The 23,289-nt window shown below is 45.2% G+C and overlaps 1 protein-coding gene across 1 annotated transcript in view; it reads right to left on the reverse strand.

The window, feature by feature from the left end:
* The window catches only part of pik3ap1 (phosphoinositide-3-kinase adaptor protein 1), a 143,787-nt gene that overhangs the window by 17,829 nt on the left and 102,669 nt on the right, over nucleotides 1-23,289 (reverse strand). Inside the window, exons 7-12 of the mRNA XM_020528231.2 lie at nucleotides 23,016-23,212; nucleotides 13,747-13,951; nucleotides 13,233-13,334; nucleotides 12,705-12,881; nucleotides 1,951-2,034; nucleotides 8-219 (exon numbers count right to left, since the gene is read on the reverse strand). Coding sequence (XP_020383820.2) covers nucleotides 8-219; nucleotides 1,951-2,034; nucleotides 12,705-12,881; nucleotides 13,233-13,334; nucleotides 13,747-13,951; nucleotides 23,016-23,212 — 977 coding nt within the window. The remainder of the gene's footprint in view (nucleotides 1-7; nucleotides 220-1,950; nucleotides 2,035-12,704; nucleotides 12,882-13,232; nucleotides 13,335-13,746; nucleotides 13,952-23,015; nucleotides 23,213-23,289) is intronic.

Genomic DNA, 23,289 nt, shown 5'->3' on the forward strand with positions numbered 1-23,289 from the left:
GAGATACCTGCTGGTACCGAAATGACTCAGATCTGCGTTTTTGGTTCAGTTGCCACTCCTTAAACTGCAGGAGAGCCTCGTCCACGTTGATCATGCCTAACTTCACTTGTTCCTGCAAGGTGATGAGCTGGCGCTGCCCAGGGGTCTTCATCCCCGCAAATGGATCATAGTCACTGGACGGAGCTCTAGATAGTGGCTGCTTGTTGCGTGGTGGAATTGCTGGAAAAGAAATCCCAATGAGCTGGATTAAATTTGCTCATGTTATACATCATCTGATCTCCCCTAACCTGTCATCCTCCCATCTCCTCCTCCACATCCCCCACCCCCACCACTACCACCACCACCACTGTCCCACAATCTCACAACCTCCTCATTATTTGACCCTGTCAATGGTCAATGCTACAACCGAGCCTTCTGCTGAGCTGTAAACTAACCATTCGGGCATGGCGGTCCAGCGGAGATCCAGTGGTTCTCTGGGGTTGGGGTCGGAGTTTCGAACTCCAATTCTCATCTAAACATTCCTTTTTTTTCCCAAATTACCAGGAACGAGGAGTGAATTACAGGAGGGGGAGCACTGACCTCCAATTTCAGCAACGCTGGTTTGTTTATGGCTTGAGGTTCCTATAGGCTCCTCTGGATTATGCACATGGGGACTCTGTGATCACATTAATTCTGTCTTCAGTGAGCCCTTCCCTCAGAGCCATCCCACTGGGTAAAGTTGGCAAGAGGCCAGTGAGACCGACTAAGACATGTGATAGGGTTAGGTGGGGCCATTGGAGGAAGAGTGACCCTCTGAGATCCACCAGGGAAGAGATTTTTGCTGCTGGCCCAATGACCACACTCACAGCTACAGCCTGCACAGCTGCAAGACGCTAGCAACAGCCCTAACAACTGTCCACCCCCACTCCTGACACCGTGATGCCAAGGAATATCCTCCAGCTGGGGAATCTCGAACAGTAAAATACAGCTTCAGGAGAAAAGGATAATCATCTTGGACTGACATGAGGAGAAATTTCTTCACTCAAGGGTGGGGAATCTGTGGAATTTCTACGCACCCCCTTGTGGATGGTGGATCAGTGAATACATTTAATGCTAGGATGGAAAGATTTAGGTCTTTCTGGGAATCAGGAATATGGTAATGGATGGGAAAGTGGATTTTAAGCCCACAATCACATTGAATGGCGGAGCAGGCTTGACAGTCCTGCTCCTATTTCTTACGTTCTTACATTGCCTGAAATGGATGACCAACTGATCAGCAAATCATTGGGCCTGTGAAGAAGATTCCAGATTTCTCAAATTGTCACCTGCTTTCACTCAGGATTCACAATTCTGGTTGGACTTTACTCCAGGTGGTATCCATCACCCTCCCTCCCACCTCCCCGCATACTCTCACGATTGGCCATATGACCACTACACCCACCTCTGTGGAATCCTGTCTTCCCAGGGATAACCGGAAAACAAGCAAGCTCCAATAGAATCCACTGGATGATAATTGTCATTCAAACTCCCTTTCTAATCCCATCTGAAATCTTTTCATAACTAATCATTTTTCAAAGAAAATGACAAAGATCATGCCCAAGATGATTCACGTCCCTAAGATTTCTCTCCTTGCTTGCCTGAAGCAGTGTTGTGGGGAGATTAGTTTATATGAATCCACAAGATTCCAAGTGAATCTTGGGATATTGGCAACCCAACTCCAGCAAGGAGCTAACATGGCCTCAGAATCTCCCATTGTTACTCCATGTCTAACAGGGCCTCAAATTGTGCAACGTCTTGTCTTCTGCTTTCTTTTCTTTATACAATCCAAGCATTTTAACTACAGGATTTCTATCACTAATTTTGCCTTTCCTTCTTATCTCTGCAACATTCACTCTTCATTGAAGCTTGTTAATTAACTAAAGTAAAACCCATCCAGCTCTGTGAGATGGGAGGAATTATTGGTTTAAATACCTGGACCAGAGGATCCACCTGCAGGACTACGCAATGCTGTAGTGTAAAGGTTCTCTGGTCTCTTCTCCTCTTTACTGCAGAACACTGAGTCAAATAGAAATATAGAATTAATATTCTTTTCAATGCGCACCTCTTCCTAGGGCTACTCTTGAATGAGTGAATTGAAGAGGTCATGACAATGATCCAGGGCGTGCCTGACCCTCCACCTTCACTGGCAGCAGGCTTTTTTCAAAAATTCATTCATTCACAGGATGTGGAAATTGCTGGCTGGGCCAGCATTTACTGTCCATCCTTAGTTGCCCTTGAGAAGGAGGTGGTGAGCTGCCTTCTTGATCTGCTGCAGTCCATGTGCTGCAGGCAAATCCACAATGTTGTGAGGGAGGGATTTTAACCTAGCAATAGTGAAGGAACACCAACATATTTCTAAGTCAGGATGGTGAGTGGGTTGGAAGGGAATTTAGAAGGGGTAGTTTTTCCAGGTATCTGCGCCCCCGCCACCCCGCACCCCCACCCCTACTTCTAGTTGGAAGCAGTCATGGCTTTAGAATGTGCTTTCGAAGGGGCTTTGGTCAATACCTGGAGTACATTTGTAGATAGTACACACTGCTGCTACTGAGCATTTTTGGTGGAGGGAGTTGTGATTGTGGGGCCAATCAAGCGGGCTGCTTTGTCCTAAAGGTGTCAAGCTTCTTGAGTGTTGGAGCTGCACCAATCCAGGAAAGTGAGGAGTATTCCATCACCTTCCTGACTTGTGCCTTGTGGATGGGAGTCAGCAGGTGAGTTACTCGCTGCAGGATTCCTAGCCTCTGACCTGCTCTTGTCCAGTTCAGTGTCTATCAATGGTAACTCTCAGGTTATTAACTACGTAGTCACCATTTCCAACTCCAACTTGGTCCCAACATCTTTCGTGTTGTTTACTCTTTGTACACAATTGTCGTACAAATGTTACACAAATTCTCCTTCAAACAAGTGTGTGTTGATTACATGTCAAGTGAAATGGCAACATGTTTCCAGTTAAGCAGTGAAAGTCTGTACAAATATGCTAGCATTTAACATGTTTGTGACTTGTTAGCTAATGACAGCCATTAAAATTCTTGTAGTAAATACTCTGCAACCCTCACAATAGTTTTGTTTATTGACATAAAATCTGTTTTAAGTGATCGTGTATATTTTTAGTTTCTGTGTGCTAACTGCTTGAAGCTAAACATTGAAAGTTGACGGCCTCTAATGGCAGGCAACTTTCGGGTGGGGCGTCTAATCCCTGCATAGGGGGAGGTGCAGCCAGTCTTCCCCATGGAGTGCTGCCCACCCCTAACATTTAAGCCTTGGGGAGTGGGGTTGGGGTGCGGAGATTCCAGATCCTTGTATACTTCAGCCCTGAGAGTTGTTGGAGTGCAGAAGGAGGTCATGTGACCCATCAAGTCTATGCTGGCTGTCTTTATCCAGTCTGTCAGCCCTACTCCTCCAATCCAGCCCTGTACCCCTACTTTAGATTTAGATTTTATTGTCACATGTATTCAAATACAGAAGGAGTACAGTGAAAAGTGCATAATGTCGCCATCTTAGGCACAAAGGTACCTAGGTACAAAAAACGTAAATACACAGCAGTAAAAGAAACAAAATTAAAAAGTTAAGCATTACCTTTGTAGAATAAGTAGATAAATAAAGAAAGAAGGGAATAGTTAACGTTAAAGTACTTCTTAATGTCAACTGGGAAAATAAAGGAAGTACTTTATTGATATTGCAAATTGTGGAGAGCGCAACCTGGTTCTCAATTATACAGAAGATTAGGCTGATAGTATTAGATGAAGACAGGTGGGATAGAGAGTTGAGAGATATATAAATACCACTGTAGATTTGGTGAGGTGCAGGTAACCTAACATTTCACTGTGTTATACACAGACCCAAGTCTCAGAGCTTATGATTGAAGTACTTTGTCTTTATGTTGGTCAGCATTGGGTAGTATCATTGGGATTGGAGAAGGATCAATTATGGACTGTCTGTCCTAAATTGCAGCAGGGTCATTAACCAAATTCGACAGGTTTAAGGCATTCAGATCAGATAGACGGATTATGGAGAGAATATATGGAGTACAACTTCTCAAATATAATTAGGAATACGAACAGGACATTGGTTAGGCCACTTTTGGAATACTGCGTTCAATTCTGGTCTCCCTGCTAAAGGAAGGATGTTGTGAAACTTGAAACGGTTCCGAAAAGATTTACAAGGATGTTGCCAGGGTTGGAGGGTTTGAGTTATAGGGAGAGGCTGATTGTGCTGGGACTGTTTTCCCTGGACGGTCGGAGGCTGAGGGATGACTTTATCAAAGTTTATAAAATCATGGGGGACATACATAGGATGAATTGCCAAAGTCTTTTCCCTAGGGTAGTGGAGTCCAAAACTAGAGGGGATGGGATTAAAGTGAGAGGAGAAAGATTTAAAAGGGATCAAAAGGACAACTTTTTCATGCAAAGAGGGTGCTGCATGTATGGAATGAGCTGCTGGAGGAAGTGGTGGAGGCAGCTACAGTTACAACATTTAAAAGGCATCTGGATGCGTATATGAATAGGAAGGGTTTAGAAGGATTTTTTTATTCATTCATGGGATGAGGGCATTGCTGGCTAGACAGCATTTATTGCTCATCCCTAATTGCCCAGAGGGCAGTTAAGAGTCAACCACATTGCTGAGAGTCTGGAGACACAAGTAGGCCAGACCAGGGAAGGATGGCAGTTTCCTTCCTTAAAGGGAATTAGTGAACCAGCTGGGTTTTTCTGACAATTGGCAATGGATTCACAGTCATCATTAGATCCTTAATTCCAGATATTTATTGAATTCAAATTCCACCGTCTGCCATGGCAAAATTCAAGCCTGGGTCGCCAGAATATTATCTGGGTCTCTGGATTAAAAGTCCAGCGATAATACCATTAGGCTATTGACTCCCCTATGGGCCAAATGCTGGCAAATGGGACTACATTAATTTAGGATATCTGGTAGGCATGGATGAGTTGGACCAAAGGGTCTGTTTCCATGCTGTACAGCTCTATGACTGGGTCATTGAGCTGCTCTGCCATTTAATTAGATCATGGCCTCCAATGCCACTATCTCCATACCTCTCAATGTTTGTTTGTTTTCAGAAACCAATCATTATCCATCTTGAACCTGTTAATGATTGAGCTTCCATGGCCCTCTGTAATAGAGAATTCCAAAGATTCACTGCCCCCTGAGTGAAGGAATTCCCCTTTACTCCAATCTTCAATGGCCTGTTCATTGTCCTCAGGTTACGTCTCCTGGTTCTAGAGTCACCAGTTTAGGGGGAAACATCTTAAACAACAAATGCGTCTCTTGCCAAAGATGCCTATTTCCCACAAACAAATGTTATTTTTAAACAACTACTCTAGTGGGTGGTAGAAGCAGATTTAATGATAGCTTTCAAAAGGGAAGTGGATTAATGCTTGAAAGGGAGAATTGACAGGGCTATGGGGAAGGAGGAAGAAAGTGAGACTGGTCACATATCTCCTTCAGAGAGCTAGCATAGGAATGAATGGCCTTTAGAGCTGACTTCTCTGACCAAAGGTCTCTGCATTAAAAGTGCTAACTGCTCTTGAAGTGTGATGCAATGTAAAAACAAAACCAAGCTAAACATAGTCACTGCTAAAATAGGCCAACTATATTGCTGTACTGTACCCCTGGCCAAGGGTCATTGAGCTTGTTCTTGAGCACCTACACTCCCTGGTGTGGTCAAAACAAACCAAACATCTTTTGGAAACAGGAAATTGTAGCAATGTGTGATATTTCACTGAAATAAACCTGTCGCTCATAAATGAAGGCGGAAGCATTACAAAAGTCCCTTCAGAATGAGAAAGGGAAGTAGCTGCCCTGTCAGGTGGTCATGTTACCACACAGATGTTGACATACAATTTTCCATTCAGGTTCTTAGAAACATGAAGGTGGAATTGGTTTCACTGGTATAATGGTCAGTAACTGGAAGGACATGTAATTGGCAAAAGAACCAGAATGGCAATGAGGTTTTTACATTGCAAGTTGTGATCTGCAATGTGCTCCTCGTCAGGGCAGTGGAAGTAGACTTGTTAGTAAAGGGATTGGATAAATACTTGAAGGAGAGAATCCTGCAGGGCAACAGGGAAAGAAAGAGAACTGGAACTGATGCTTCCGTCTCAAGGGAGCTGGCACTTGGGTGATGGGCTGAGTAGCCTCTGAGCTATAAAATCTAAAGACTCAAAAGATCAGATAATTAAAGCGGAGAATTAGATTGGAGCAGAGTGATGCATTGACACACATGTACCTTGACAAGTCTGGAAAGCATTAAGTGAACTCATAGCAATCAAACCCTGGGGACTTGTAAGAACATATCAGTTGCAGTGAGAACAGGTTCGGTGATATCTGCTGGCACTGAATCCATTTGGCTTTGTGAACAGTGATTGCTGCTGTTGAAAAACCCTGAAAAGAGACTGAGGAATGAACCAAAGTCAATATGGGTCACATGGAGAAAGGCTAGGGGCATCTCTCATAGGAACAGGGGAGATTTCACTGTGACCCAATGCAAGTCTTTTAGATCAGAAAGGCAAAGATCATGGTAAACTGGTGAGAGGTTGAAATTGGAAGATGAAGGAATCAGAGAATAACAACTAAAATGGAAGTGCACATAAGATGAAGAAGCAATTAGTGAACATTGAGAGGTTTTTGGCGGGAAAAACAGAGCAATTTTACATAGTGAGAGACTACATAATGACGAGGTACAGAGAGATTAGGGGATCCTTATACATGAATCACACAAAGTTAGCATGTAGGTTTAGAAAATGATTAACAAGTGGAATGTTAGCCTTTATTTTAGAGGAGACGAAGTATAAAAGTTGGGTTAACATTTCGGGTCCTGTGACCCTCCCTCGGAACTGATAGTAGCTGGGAAAACGTCGGCTTATATGCAGAAAATAGAGAGAGGGATGGGGTAGGGAGTAAATGATAGGATAGAACCCGAAGAGAGAGAACAGCTGTTCGATAGACAAAGGAGTTGATAATGATCTGGCTAGAGGGTGAATAGTTGTTAATAGGGAATGTTAGTGACTAACAATAGGTAGCGTGTAAAGGCATGCTATGTGGTAACAAGGCCTGGTAGGGGGCTGGGACAAGAGACAGTTTAGGCCCTAAAATTATTGAACTCAATATTGAGTCTGGAGGGCTGCAGGGTGCCCAAACGGAAAATGAGGTATTGTTCCTCCAGCTTGCGTTGAGCTTCACTGGAACACTGCAGCAAGCCAGAGACAGAGATGTTGGCCAGGGAACAGGGTGGTGTGTTAAAGTGGCAGGCAACAGATAGCTTGGGGTCTTTTTTGCAAGCAGAACGTAGATGTTCTGTGAAGCGGTCACCCACTCTACGCTTCGTTTCCCCAATGTAGAGGAGACCATGCTGTGAGCAGCGAATGCAGTAGACTAGATTCTGGGAAGTGCAGGTGAAGTGGTCCCTGTGGAAGGCGGACAAAGGAGGGGAGGGGAATATGTGTCTGGTGGTGGCATCTCGCTGGAGGTTGCAGAAATGGCATCTGATGATCTTCTGGATGCCGGTGGGATGGTAGGTAAAGGCAAGGGGAACCCTAATGCTGTTGCGGGAGGGAAGACAGAGGGTGAGGACAGAAGTGCAGGAGATGGGTCGGACCTGGTTGAGGGCCCTGTCGACCACGGTTGAGGAAGAAGGTGGACATTTCGGAGGCTCCCTCATCGAAGGTGGCCTCATCTGAACATACAATGTTCATACATACAATACTCTCAACTGGGTCCGACCCATCTCCTGCACTTCCGACTGCTCTTCTCCCTCTTCGGGCTCTATCCTATTGTTTACTCCCTACCCCAAACCCCTCCCTATTTTCTGTACATAAACTGACGTTTTCTAGCTACCATCAGTTCTGAGGAAGGGTCACAGGACCCAAAACATTGACTCTGACTTTTTTCTCACAGATGCTGCCAGACCTGCTGAGCTTTTCCATGCAATTTCTGTTTTTGTTCCTGATTCACAGCATGCGCATTTCTTTTGGTTTTTATACAAGTTTGAGGCTGCAAGTGTGTAGGCCATTGGTGAGACCACACTGAGAGTATAGACTACTGTTTTAGATTCCTTACTAAAAAAGGGACTTACATACAATCAAGGCAGATCAAAGAAGGTTCACTTCACTGATTGCTGAGATAAAGGGTTTTGTCTAATGAGGTGAGATTGAATAAGTTTGATTGGAGTTTAGAAGATTGAGAGGTGACCTTGTTGAAACAGAGGATTTTGAGGACGGTTGACAGGATGGATGCTGAGAAGATACGTTTTCCTTCGTGGGGGAATCTAGAACAAAGGGGCACAATTTAAGAGATAGATGAAGAGGAATTACTTCTCTCCGTGATTCATGAAGTTTTGGGATTCTTGTGCTCAGACAGCAATGGAGGGTGAGTCATTGAATATATTCAGGGCTGAGTTAGATTTTTTGATTGGAAAAGGAGTCAAAGATTATTGGGGAGTGGGCAGGGGAGTCAGGAAAGTGGAACATAGAAGCAAGAATTGACCATTTGGCCCTTCAAGCCTGTTTCACCATTCATGACGTCGCAAATGGTCTAGTTTTGGGCTCAGCACATCTTACCTATCTGCCCCATCACCCTCGACTCACTTGTCTGTTAAAAATATATCTATCTTCACCTTTAATAAACTCAATAACTGAGGAAAAAGCATGGATCTGTGGATGCTGGAAATCTGGCACTAAAACAGAAGTTGCTAGATAAACTCAGCGGGTCTGGCAGCATCTGTGGGGAGAAAGTAGAGTTCACGTTTCTAAAACCTTGACTCTGCTTTCCCTCCACAGATGCTGCTAGACCTGCTGAGTTTCTCCAGCAATTTCTAATTTGTTTCAATAACTGAGCCGCCACTGATTTCTGGAGAAGAGAATCCCATACTTTAACAGAGATAACAAGGTGTAGAGCTGGATGAACACAGCAGGCCAAGCAGCATCAGAGGAGCAGCAAAGCTGACATTTTGGGTCTGAACCCTTATTCAGAAAATCGAAATGTCAACTTTCCTGTTCCTCTTGGCCTGCTGTGTTCATCCAGCTCTACACCTTGTTATCTCAGATTTTCCAGCATCGGCAGTTCCTACTATCTCCATACTTTAACAACCTCTTTTTCTTAATAACGCTATGTGTCCTAGTTTAATTCACATCCTCCCAATATCGACTCTGTATAGTCCCCGCAAGACCTCCTCTCATTCTTCTGAACTCCAGTGGGTGAAGGGACGGCTTGCCCAAACTTTCTTCACAAGCAAAGTCCTTCATCCCCGGACGGAATTGAATGAACCTTCTCTGATTTACTTCTTAAACAATTATATATTTTTTTCAAATAAGGAGTCCAAAACTGTGCACAGTATTCCAGATGTGGTCTCATCAAGGCCCTGTACAGCTGCAGTAAAACTTGTCCACTTTTATATTCCATTCCCCTTGTAACAAACAACAGTGTTCCACTCTCAACATTTACTCTGTCATTACAGAAGATGACAGTAAAATCTTCACAAAAATGCTAGGGAAGCAATGTGTTTTAGGAAGGAGGAATAGAAGGAAATTAGTATTAGCAAAAAAATAATACTGGTGAAATTAGTGACACTGAAAGCTGATAAATCCCCAGGGTCAGATAATCTACATTCCAGCATACTAAAGGGGATGCCATGAAAATAGTGGATGCATTAGTTGTCACCTTCTAATATTCTATGGATTCTGGAACAGTGCCGACAGATTCGATCGCTGCAAATGTAACCCGACCATTTGAAAAAGGAGGGAGGGAACAAACTGGGAATTACTGTCCAGTTAGCTGAACATCAGTGACCAGAACCTGTACTAGACAAGCCATATAAAATACTGTTTTTACAGAGCAGGTCAGAGGTTAGGAATCCTGCAGCAAGTAACTCACCTCCCGCCTGCCCACCATCTACAAGGCACAAGTCAGGAGTGTGACGGAATATTCCCCACTTGCCCTGGAATGGGTGCAGCTCCAACAACACTCAAGGAGCTCGATACTGTCCAGGACAAAGCAGCCCGCTTGACTGGCACCACATCCACAAACATTCACTCCTTCCAGCACCAACACTCAGTAGCAGCAGTGTGCACCATTTACAAGGTATACTGCAGAAATTCACCAAGGCTCCTTAGACAGCACTGTCCAAAACCAGGGCCACTTTCATCTAAAAGGACAAGGGCAGCAGATACATGGGAACACCACCCCCTGCAAGTTCCTCTCCAAGCCACTCACATCCTGACTTGAAAATATATCACTGTTCCCTCACTGGCTCTGGGTCAAAAACTCGTAACTCCCTCCCTAATTATATTGTGGGCCTAACTTACTTCACATGGACTGCAGTGGTTCAGTGGGCAGTTCACCAGCACCTTCTCAAGGGCAACTTGGGGTGGACAATAAATGTTACCACAGTCAGCAACACTTACATCTCATGAAGATTAAAAAAAAAGTAAGGAAAATGCTAGAATCCATCTTAAAAGATGTGATAAATAGACACATAATGATGATAATAATCTGAGCGGGCATCGTCAGCACGGTACTGTGAATGGGAAATCATGCCTGATGAACCTTGTGCAGTTTTTAAAAAAAATGTTACTCACAGGAGTGATAAAAGAAGTGTTGACGGACATCGTATACTTAGATTTTTTGAAGGCTTTCGATGAAGTTCCCTACCAGAGGCTGGTTAGAAAAATGAAAGCTAATGGGATAGGTGGTGATGTGCAGACATAGTGTAATGATTGGTTAACAGACAGAAAACAAAATCTCGGAATAAATGTGTCTTTCTCACATTGGCAAGCTGTGACTAGGGGAGCACTCTAGGATCAGTAGGGAAACTAACATTTTGTCATTGACTTAGTTTAGCTTAATTGTGTGATTATCATTAAAATGTAGGATTTTATTATTCTTGGCAGTAGCTAATGTAGGTTGTATTACTTTAGCAACATGCTTAGCTTCGCCTGAAAGAAAAGATCCATGGGATTGTGAACAGAGTGAAGACAGTAACCTGTCAAAGAACTGCAGACTATGGAAATTTGAAGCAAAATCAGAAATTGCTGAAGAAATTCAGCAGATCTGGAAGCAAGCTTGGATCAGAAAACAGAGCTAATATTTAGGGGACCGTGACCTTTCTTCAGAACAAGGCTTTCAGAAAGGTCACCGGACCCAGAATCTTAACTCTGCTTTTTCTCTCCATAGATGCTGCCAAACCTGCCGAGTTTCTCTAGCAATTAGTTGAAGACAGTACTCTAATGTTTTGAGTTACAGCTGCAAGGCTGAGGGACCCCTGTCTAGTTCATTCCCATTTCATTTCCCAGTTCAGAGAACATGCAATCTTCAAGGCCAAAGAAGACAAATTTGATATACTCCCAAATCATTCACCCTTATTGAGAAATTGTAACCATGACTGTGTTTCTTAACTGGTGCATTCTAACTTGCTTTAGAAGTGAGACAATTCTAGATGGCCAAAACAAATATTTGGACGAGATGTAAGCCTTGTATTAGAGAGTGAACTTCGTAACTGTATAATTATTGAGACTTTATATGGAAGAATATTTCACATCCTGTACAATTTGTTATTGTATTTTGTGATTTCTGCACTAGGTTTTTTCCTGTAGTTTTGAAGTTATAAGGAAGCTTTTTATATTATATCTTTTGCCTTTAAATAAAAGTCATTCAAGAGATGAAAGTCTTGTCTTATGAGGAGTGATTGAGGAGTTTAGGCCTATACTTGTGAAGACTTAGAAGGATGAGGGGAGATCTGATTGAAGCATATAAGATGCTAAAGGGGTTGACAAAGAAGATGTAGAAAGGATGTCCCACAAAGGGAAAACAATCTAGGAAGAGTGGTCATAGTTTTAAGAGCCAATTACAGAACCAGAATGTGTGCCTTAAACCAATTATCATCATAGAATCCCTACAGTGTGGAAACAGGCCCTTTGGCTCAACAAGTCCACACCGACCCTCAGAGCATCCCAGCCAGACCCATCCCCCTAATCTACACATCCTTGAACACTATGGGCAATTTAGCATGGCCAATCCACCTAACCTGCACATCTTTGGACTTTGGGGGAGAAAACCCGGAGGAAACCCACGCACACACAGGGAGAATGTGCAAACTCCACACAGACAGTCACCCAAGGGTGGAATCAAACCCAGGTCCCTGGTGCTGTGAGGCAGAAGTGCTAACTACTGGGCCACCGTGCCACCAATTAGCAATAAGGTCTCACCTAACCTTGGCCAATCAGTATGTAATGCTGTAATTGATCATTTTCAGAGTTGTGGATGTGAAACAGTTAAAAGTAACAGCCTTCTATGATCAGGATGAGCAAGATAGTTTAGAGTGAAATTATCCTGCTGTTAAAATTAGAAGGCCCTTGAAGCACTGCAGAACGACCAGAGACCTAGTGTCAACTTATGTCCTAAGCTGAATCAGAGGGCAAAAGCTGTAGTATTCCTGTAAAATTGTTGCTTTGTTTTATTAGGTATTATTTGTAACCTAAGGACAGAGTTTGAGGAGATATGCTCAATATCTCCAGCCACTGCACTGTAACAATCAACAGCTGTGGCCAAACATACATCAGGCATCTTGATCAACCACACTGCTGCCGGCGAGGCCCTATGCTCAAGAGTTAAGATGGACTGGATGGATTTTTTCATCTGTCCCCGACTCCCACTATCCTGTCTTTCAAAAACAGAGTTCTCCTCACCTTTAGAAATGTAGGGCTTCATATCATCGACATTAGGAACAGTGTGTTGGCGAGGGACAGGGAGTGGAGGTCTGCTTGTAGTCTCTTGACGATAGTCATCATCTGGCACGGTATCATAAATGTCTGCCTCTTCCATTTCACCAGGACCATCACAGTCCACAGACTCGTCATTATTCCCTGCAATATTAAACACACCCTAAATTACGCCTCAGAATCTGGGGCCAAACTCCCCGGTTTAGTAGAACGCTGTATTGGGTGGTGTGACTCTGAGCCTCTGAGGCTAGGAAGATCCCAGGTCTGTGTTGGAGAATTGGCCCCAACCCATCCAGAGTACCAGCTAAAGATAGTGTTGCTGGACACCAGCCAGAGTTTCCCCATCCTCTTCATGACTGGATGAAGACAAGGCTATCTGAGACACTGACATCTTTCAAGGCAGAATTGGCCTATTCTTTAGCCTCAATGGAGACAAACCAGTCAGTTTGGTTGCAGCTACCAGGGAAGGAACTGCAGCAAAAAAACGTGGCCCACCTTGCAGGAATTTCCTTAGTATGCAATCGGTCGTGGAGCCAAAAGGATCTGGAACTCGAGTAGGTGCTTGGGCTGCTCCCATCAGGTTTGACATTGGCTCATCTACAAACAAAGTTTATTGAAATGTTATCCTCCAAATCAAATTGAAACCCCTTATGGGCACAATATAATCTCCTACCGCTGACTGGCGTATCCATCAATTTAGACCTTTAATATAGATTTTGGTACAGAAAGCACAAATATTTAAATTGTTTCTTTGTGCATGTCGTGCTACACTGCTAGAATTACACAGAAGAAAAACAGATTATTTTTATAATTATCTGTGACAGCCAGTGTGCTACATGGAGAGTGTTACTGCTTTATACGATGGCATTTATTTTGCTCATCGATTGCTTTGCATTCTATGGTTCAGTTGGAATGGGTCAGTAATTAATCCTGGAAGCTCTGGCATGCCAGGGGCCCAGTTTTATCCCAGGCACCCATTTGCTCAATGTGTGTTTTCATTCTGACTCACAGGCACTGTCCATAATCCCTGTTGGAGGCAGTATTTCCATCATTGACTCATAGATGTCCTCATCACAGCCGGGGTTCAAGGTGCACTTCATCAAGATATCTTTGGACACAGTTGCCATGGACTCGTACAGATCTTCATCCCCTTCCCCTTCAATGTCACCGCACAGCTCCTCTTTGAGGTGAGTCTTCAACATGTCAGCTGTCTCCTGAAAAGAGCAAATGAGACAATCAGCAAGAATCCCCAAAGAGAGGGGGGACTCAGAAACAATGCTGCCAGTTGAACTGAGAGGTGGCATGGGGGATGGCCAGGAACATTAGGGGGAGTGGAGTCAGCAAAGAACCCTCAAAGTATTCCTGCTCCCAGGGACCATTCTCAGAGACTGGAGCCATTTAGAGCCACTAAAGATCCACTTAAGGGCCAAATCAGGTTGGCATCAGAATTTAAAAAGCAAAAGAACTGTGGATGATAGAAATCAGAAACAAAAACAGAAATTGCTGGAAAAGCTCAGCTTCGGTGAACAGAAATCAGAGTTAACATTTCGGGTCCAGTGACCCTTACTCAGAATTGATGGTAGATCGGAAAAAATTGGTTTTTATGCAGAAGATAGGGTGGAGGGGAGGGGGTAAGGAATAAATGATAGGTGGAGATAGAGCCCAAAGAGACAGAACAGTCAGACAGATAAAGGAGTGGATAATGATCACTTGGGGACTTTGGCACTGTCAGGGGAGGGCACTGGGAGAGCATAGCGCTGTCAGAGGGCAGAACAGCACTGTCAGGGGCTGGCACTGGGACAGTACACCACTGTCAGGGCAGCACTGGGAGAGAATAGCACTGTTAGAGGGCAGCGCAGTACCATCGGGAGCAGAACAACACTGTCGGGAGCAGCATTGGGAGAGTACGGCATTGTCACAGGAGCAGTACTGAGTGGGCACAGCACTTTCAGAGACATTAAAAAACCATGATCATTTTGATTTGGTAATTATCACAACTTTTTCCGTGGGATATAGGAACATAGGAGCAGAAACTCAGCCTCTCAAGCCTGCTCTGCAATTCTCGACCACGGCTGAACATCTACTTCAAAACCATATTCCCATGCTCTCCCCATATCCCTTGATGCCATTAGTGTTTAGATACCTATTAAACCCTCTCTTGAAATTACTGGATGACTGAATTTCCACAGGCCTCTGGGATAAAGAATTGCAAAGATTCACCATCTGCAGAATGATGATGTTCCTCCATGTTTCAGTCTTAAATGATTTGCCTTTTCTTCTGAGACTGTGTCCCCTGGTTCACCCAGGGGAAACATTCTTTCTGTGCCTGCTCTGTCCATTGTTTTAAGAATTTTGTAAGTTTCTATAAGATTGTTTCTCATACTTCCAAACCCCAGAGGTTACAGGCCCAGATGCTTCAATCTCTCCTCTCAGAGCAGTCCCACATCTCTGGAATCAATCTGGTGAACTTCTGTTCCACTCCCTCTATGGCAAGTATATCCTTCATTAGGAAAGAGAACACCAGAAATGGAGACAAGACTCAGGTGTGGTCTCAGGGATTTCTTTACTCCTGTACTCAAATCCTCTTGTGACGAATTTTAACGTATCACTTTTCCATTTAATGTGCCATTTGTCATCAAAATTGCATGCTACCCCCACCACTAATGTTTAGTGACTCATGAACAATAACACACAGGTCCTGCAGCCCACCTTCCTGCAAAAATGCTATCCCCTATTCCCAATTCCTTCGCCTCCGCCGCATCTGCTCCCAGGATGAGGCATTCCACTCCCGTACATCTCAGTTGTCCTCATTTTTCAAGGACCGTAACTTCCCCTCCTTGGTGGTCGAGAACGCCCTCAACCGTGTCTCCCACATCTCCCGCACCTCATCCCTCACACCCCGTCCACGCAATAAAAACCAAAAAAGAATCCCCCTCGTCCTCACGTACCACCCCACCAACCTCCGGATCCAACGCATCATCCTCCGACACTTCCGCCATCTGCAATCCGACCCCACCACCAAAGACATCTTTCCCTCCCCACCTTTATCTGCTTTCCGGAGGGACAACTCTCTCCGTGACTCCCTTGTCCGCTCCACACTCCCCTCCAGCTCCACCACACCCGGCACTTTTCCCTGCAACCGCAGGAAGTGCTACACCTGCCCCCATACCTCCTCCCTCACCCCCATCCCAGGCCCCAAGAAGACTTTCCACATCAAGCAGATGTTCACCTGCACATCTGCCAATGTGGTATACTGCATCCGCTGTACCCGGTGTGGCTTCCTCTACATCGGGGAAACCAAGCGGAGACTCGGGGACCGCTTTGCAGAACACTTACGCTCGGTTCGCAACAAACAACTGCACCTCCCAGTCGCGAACCATTTCAACTCCCCCTCCCATTCCTCAGACGACATGTCCATCCTGGGCCTCCTGCAGTGCCACAACGATGCCACCCGAAGGTTGCAGGAACAGCAACTCATATTCCGCTTGGGAACCCTGCAGCCCAATGGTATCAATGTGGATTTCACAAGTTTCAAAATCTCCCCTCCCCCTACCGCATCCCAAAACCAGTCCAGCTCGTCCCTGCCTCCCTAACCTGTTCTTCCTCCCACCTATCCCCTCCTCCCACCTCAAGCCGCACCTCCATCTCCTACCGACCAACCTCATCCCGCCCCCTTGACCTGTCCGTCCTCCCTGGACTGACCTATCCCCTTCCTAACTCCCTACCTACACTCACCTTTCCTGGCTCCATCCCCGCCTCTTCGACCTGTTTGTTTCCTCTCCACCTATCCTCTCCTCTATCCCTCTTCTATCCACCTCCCACTCTCTCCCTATTTATTTCAAAACCCCCTTCCCCTTCCCCTCCCCCTTTTCTGATGAAGGGTCTAGGCCCGAAACGTCAGCCTCTCTGCTCCTATGATGCTGCTTGGCCTGCTGTGTTCATCCAGCCCTGCACCTTGTTGTCTCGGATTCTCCAGCATCTGCAGTTCCTACTATCTCTAACACACAGGTCCCTTTGGGCACTTCCCAACCCCACCCACTACTTAAGATGTTTTTTGCCTTTCTGTCTCACCATGTCTTTGGATTAAGATGTTATTAATACTATTGACAGAAACTGTTCTCTCTGGTAGGGAGCTGAGTTAAAAACAAGGGGAGAAAATATTCACAGTACACCCCACTGGGGAGTTGATCATTGGGAAGCGATGCTTCACCACAGTCACTGACATGAGTTCCTTCACATCTGCCTGAATTTCATCCGTAACTCAGCACTTCAGAACTTTGTTATTTCAAAAATATACTTTAAATTCATAAAAAAAACTTTATATACATACATAGTCACTGGAGCAGGTCTTTATATATGGAGAACAAACAAATCCAAGGCATTTCTTACTTATACAAGACTATATTTACATACATTTGGGGTCCCAGGAGGGTCCCATAACTGATTGGAGCCTCCCCCACACCCAACCACCGGTTCAGTTTCACATTCAGCTTCCACAATCCCTTGCTAGCTCACTGACCATCCTGTAGATGACAGTCAGCCAGCAGGAGTCAGAGGTCAGAAAAAAACACTGGCTTGACTTTGGTGGGTTTGACCGGGAATGTGCGGGACACAGACAGGAAATCTATTGTTGAGTGGATAGGACCGTTTGGCTGCAACCAGCTGTAGCTACACTGTGCTCCATCTGCAGGAGTACTGGAGACATCATGCAGCTTAGACACTTTAACCATTTCCATCAGGAATCTGGAACAGCAATTGCTTCCCCACCAAGCAAATCAAAGGTCAAATCAAAGACAGAGAACGGTTTCTGTCAATAGTATTAATAACATCTTAATCCAAAGACATGGTGAGACAGAAAGGCAAAAAGAACAGAAGTTCACCAGATTGATTCCAGAGATGTGGGACTGCTCTGAGAGGAGGGATTGAAGCATCTGGGCCTGTAACCTCTGGGGTTTGGAAGTATGAGAAACAATCTTATAGAAACTTACAAAATTCTTAAAACAATGGACAGAGCAGGCACAGAAAGAATGTTTCCCCTGGGTGAACCAGGGGACACAGTCTCAGAAGAAAAGGCAAATCATTTAGGACTGAAACATGGAGCAACATGGAGGCCGTGGCTTGACCATTTCTTGTAGCTGCTGAGGTGTGGTACATCACACTCCTGGCAGAAAAAGGAGGTCCACATTGGCACTGACCAGATAAGCTAATGTGGAGACAAATCGCATAGTGGATTTAACACTACTGACGTTGATGCTGGCAATTTTAAAACCCATTTTGAGATTTTATAGAATTACCCTTAGACCCAATGTCCGTTCGCCCATGGTCTTTCACTGGGGGCGTCCCTGCATCCCCATGGTGTGGGAAAACTGTTGGGCATTCTCAACACTGAGGCTGCTATGCTGTTCCTCCCTCGGGGGCATTGCCTTGATCCAATGTCATCGGAGTGAGGCGAAGCCATGAAGACCCAATTCAGAGTCCAACAGAGGGGCTGTCGTACTCTGCTCCTTATTTGGCGCATCACTGCTCCCGGTTGCCGAGAGCTGTGGTGCCATGGGTACCCTTTGGTCGTTGGGTCTTACTGAGCCCTCACGCCGTCTGGTGTTTCCGAATTGGAGATGCTCCTCTCTTGCTCTCTCTCTCTCCCCACCCACCCACCGTGGTGCTGTGCCTCTTTTTTTTGTTGGTGGACGTCCATCCGCACGTCTTCATCATCAGAGGAGCTGCCTCTTTCCATTGTGCTGTGGGCCTGCGGGGCCCAATGTGTTTTCATTTTCTGGTTGTTTCTCACCATATCCACTTCCCTAACTTCCTTTGTTTCCTCCTCCTCCATTGACTCCGTTTGTTCAGGATGAGGTTAGGTTGGTTCTGTGCCTCCACGCTGGCTTCCTTTTGCTCTTCTGGGTGGCTTTCATTTCAGTTTTCTGGCTGGAGGTGGCACCTTACTGTTCTTTGGGAGTCTACAGCTTGCATTGCCACTTCTGGCCATCTGACTGTATGTGGCAGTCCCTGTATTTGGCAGCCCTTGTACAGGTGGCCAGCTTTCCGACACAAGTTGCAGCTCTTGGCCTCCTTGCAGTCGGGTGACCCTTCTGTTTGCAGTTTCTGCAGAGGGTCACTTTGTAACATAGAACATAGAACATAGAACATTACAGCGCAGTACAGGCCCTTCGGCCCTCGATGTTGCGCCGACCTGTGAAACCAATCTGAAGCCCATCTAACCTAAACTATTCCATTATCATCCATATGTTTATCCAATGACCATTTAAATGCCCTTAAAGTGGGCGAGTCTACCATTTTTGCAGGCAGGGCATTCCACGCCCTTACTACTCTCTGAGTAAAGAACCTACCTCTGACATCTGTCCTATATCTATCACCCCTCAGTTTAAAGCTATGTCCCCTCGTGCTAGCCATCACCATCCGAGGAAAAAGGCTCCCACTGTCCACCCTATCTAATCCTCTGATCATCTTGTATGTCTCTATCAAGTCACCTCTTAACCTTCTTCTCTCTAACGAAAACAGCCTCAAGACCCTCAGCCTTTCCTCATAAGACCTTCCCTCCATACCAGGCAATATCCTGGTAAATCTCCTCTGCACCCTTTCCAATGCTTCCACATCCTTCCTATAATGCGGTGACCAGAACTGTACGCAATACTCCAAGTGCGGCCGCACCAGAGTTTTGTGCAGCTGCAACATGACCTCATGGCTCCGAAACTCAATCCTTCTACCAATAAAACCTAACACACCGTACGCCTTCTTAACAACGCTATCAACCTGGGTGGCAACTTTCAGGGATCTATGCACATGGACACCGAGATCTCTCTGCTCATCCACACTACCAAGAATCTTACCATTAGCCCAGTACTCCGTATTCCTGTTACTCCTTCCAAAGTGAATCACCTCACACTTTTCCGCATTAAACTCCATTTGCCATCTCTCGGCCCAGCTCTGCAGCTTATCTATGTCCCTCTGTAACCTGCAACATCCTTCCGCACTATCCACAACTCCACCGACTTTGGTGTCATCCGCAAATTTACTAACCCATTCTTCTACGCCCTCATTCAGGTCATTTATAAAAATGACAAACAGCAGTGGCCCCAAAACAGATCCTTGAGGTACACCACTGGTAACTGAACTCCAGGATGAACATTCCCCATCAACCACCACCCTCTGTCTTCTTGCAGCTAGCCAATTTCTGATCCAAACTGCTAAATCACCCTCGATCCCATGCCTCCGTATTTTCTGCAATAGCCTACCATGGGGAACCTTATCAAACGCTTTACTGAAATCCATGTTAGAGTTCTGAATTTATGATGATGTGAGAAGTGCCTCAAATTGAGGACTCTGTCCTCTCCACAATCTTGAGGTTTAGTTCAGGTGGGTCAGTGGGGCATGGGATTTAGGATGAACACAGCAGGCCAAGCAGCATCAGAGGAGCAGGAAAGCTCTCCCTGTTTATTTCGAATCCCCTTCCCCTCCCCCATTTCTGAAGAATGGCTGCACTTTGGGAGATCAAATGTTAAGGAAAACTATACAGTAAACGACAGGACCCTGAACAGCACCGATGTACAGAGGGACTTTGGGGTTCAAGTCCATAGCTCCCTGAAAATGGTCACACAAGTAGATAGGCTAGAAGGTGTATGCCATGCTTGACTTTATTGGTCGGGGAATTGAGTACAACAGTCAGGATGTTATGTTGCAGCTTTATAAGACTTTGGTTATGCTACACTTAGAGTACTGCATTCAATTCTGGTCACCACATCACAGGAAGGATGTGGAGGCTTTGAAGAGGGTGCAGAAGAGGTTTACCAGGATGCTGCCTAGATCAGAGGGTATGAGCTAAAAGGAGAGGCCAGAAAAACTCGGTTTGTTTTCTCTGCAGCGGCGGAGGCTGAGGGGAGACTTGATAGAAGTCTATAAAATTATGAGATGCACAAATTGAGTTGATTGTCAGTATCTTTTTCCCAGAGTTGAAATGTCTAAAACTAGGGGCCATGCATTTAAGGTGAGAGGGGGAAAGTTCAAAGGTGATGTCAAGAGCAAGGTTTTTACACAGAGAGTGGTATGAGTCTGGAACACACTGCCAGGGGTGGTGGTGGAGGCAGATAGTATCATGGGATCTTTTATGATGAATTAATAATTTCGCTCAGAAATCTCTAAAGAAAATAAACTCATTGTTTCCTTCTTTTACCCTATGTAAATCCTGCCGTTTTTCTTTATCCAGGGAATAATGATGACTGCAATTCATTAACACCTCATTCTAACCAGACAAATTCCTGGTAATCTCTGACCAATTAATGCATTTAACGAATGTGAAAGTTGAGTGTTTCAAACTGCCTTTATCTACTGTTACCATCAAGCATGAACTTGTGCTCAGTCACACATCTTGCACATGTTAGGGAAATGGCCTGTCACATCCACTCACAATTAACCCTTTAGTTGGAGCTACACTATTAACTTGCCCAAAGAGATTTTGGCCAATTGTGGAAAACTAGACTCAAATTTTTTGGAGATTTTCCAGGTTGACCTGAAAGACTATTCTCTCCTTCAGCAGGGCAGCTTTGATTGTCAGCTGCCAGAGGAGGGACCTCCCTCCTGACGTGGGGTCACAAACTCCACCTGAAGCCTTTTTTTTCTTCTATTCATTTGTGGAATGTGGGCATTGCTGGCTGGCCAGCATTTATTGCCCATCCCTAGTTGTCCTTGAGAAGGTGGTGGTGGGCTGCTTTCTTGAACCACTGCAGTCCACCTGATGGGAGTTGACCTACAATGCCATTAGGGAGGGAATTTCAGGATTTTGATACAGCGACAGTGAAGGAACAGTGAGTTATTTCCAAGTCAGGATGGTGAGTGGCTTTGAGGGGAATTTGAAGGTGGTGTTCCCATATGTCAGCTGACCTTGTCCTAGATGCAAGTGGCCATGGGTTTGGAAGGTGCTGTCTGAGGATCTTTGGTGAATTTCTGCGGTGCAACTTGTAGATAGTACACATTGCTGCTACTGAGTGTCGGTGGTGGAGGGAGCAGATGCTTCTGGATGTGATGCCAATCAAGCGGGCTGCTTCGTCCTGGGTGGTGTCAAGCTTCTTGAGTGTTGTTGGGGCTGCACTCATCCAGGCAAGCAGGGAGTATTCCATCACACTCCTGACTTGTACCTTGTAGATGGTGGAGAGGCTTTGAGGAGTCAGGAGGTGAGTTATTCGCTGCAGTATCCCCAGCTTCCGACCTGCTCTTGTAGCCACGGTGTTTATGTGGTGAGTTCGGTTGAGTTTCTGGTCAATGATAACCCCCAGGATGTTAATAGTGGGGGATTCAATGATGGTAACACCATTGAATGTCAAGGGGTGGTGGTTAGATTGTCTCTTATTGGTGATGGTCATAGCCTGGCCTTTGTGTGGCGCAAATATTACTTGCCATTTGTCAGCCCAAGCCTGGATATTGTCCAGATCTTGCTGCATTTGAACACAGATTGCTTCAGTATCTGAGGAGTCACAAATGGTGCTGAACATTGTGCAATCATCAGCGAACATCCCCACTTCTGACCTTATGATGGAGGGAAGATCATTGATGAAACAGCTGAAGATGGTTGAGCCAAGGACAGTTCCAATTTCCATACTCCTGGACAGTATCCTGAGGAACTCTTGCAGAGATGTCCTGAGGCTGACATGATTGACCTGCAACAGCCACGACCATCTTCCTATGTGTCAGGTATGACTCCAACCACCAGACAGTTTGCCCCCTTATACCCATTGAGTCCAGTTTTGCTGGGACCGATGGCTGAGCCCAGCCAGGATTGGCACTCCCACCACTGACCTTTACAGTGGTGGTCAGGACTACTGACCTCCACGTAATATTCTGCTCCAGCAAAAATTTCAAAAGACGGGTTGATAAAGGCTCACAGTTGAGGAAATTAAGGGAATATAGACATAATATGTAGATGTGGGGCTAAGCATGGCTGCTCTTTCATTGATCAGATGAAGAATAATTCACTCTTATTTCTTCCCAGACCTGCTGAGTTTCTCCAGCAATTTCTGTTTTTGTTGCTCTTTCACTAGTCAGGCTGAACAATCTTTTTTTTTGCTGTTAGTGTCTATTCAAAAACATGGTGTTGATCGGCAGTGGGGCGGGAGGCATGTGGACGGTAGTAGTGATTCAAAACAAAGTAGACTGTTGTTAGGTGGGCTTTGTACTGAAATATTCTGACAACATGTTCATGGTAGAAAGCCTTGACCCTGACCTGAGTGAAACCCACTTACTGTGTTTGAGGAACAGAGCAAGCCTTACCACATACTCATCCATGAATTGCCGCAGGTCTCCATACCCATTCTTCTCTGCCATGTTGTTTGGATAATCCCCATGTCTGTTGGCCACGCTGTAAGCCTGCAATGCTCCTGGACACTGCAGAAGTAGGGCAGTCAGGTTCTTCAAACCATACATGGCTGCAAAGTGAAGCAGGGTTGGGAGCTCTTCATCTCGCTGAGCTGTGTGCATAATAAAGGCTTCATCAGCACGTTGATACTCATTAGGCCTCCCAACATTTTCGAAGCAGACCTACAGA

The sequence above is a fragment of the Rhincodon typus genome, chromosome 34 (assembly GCF_021869965.1).
Source record: "Rhincodon typus isolate 14 chromosome 34, sRhiTyp1.1, whole genome shotgun sequence".
Classification (NCBI taxonomy): Eukaryota; Metazoa; Chordata; class Chondrichthyes; order Orectolobiformes; family Rhincodontidae; genus Rhincodon; species Rhincodon typus.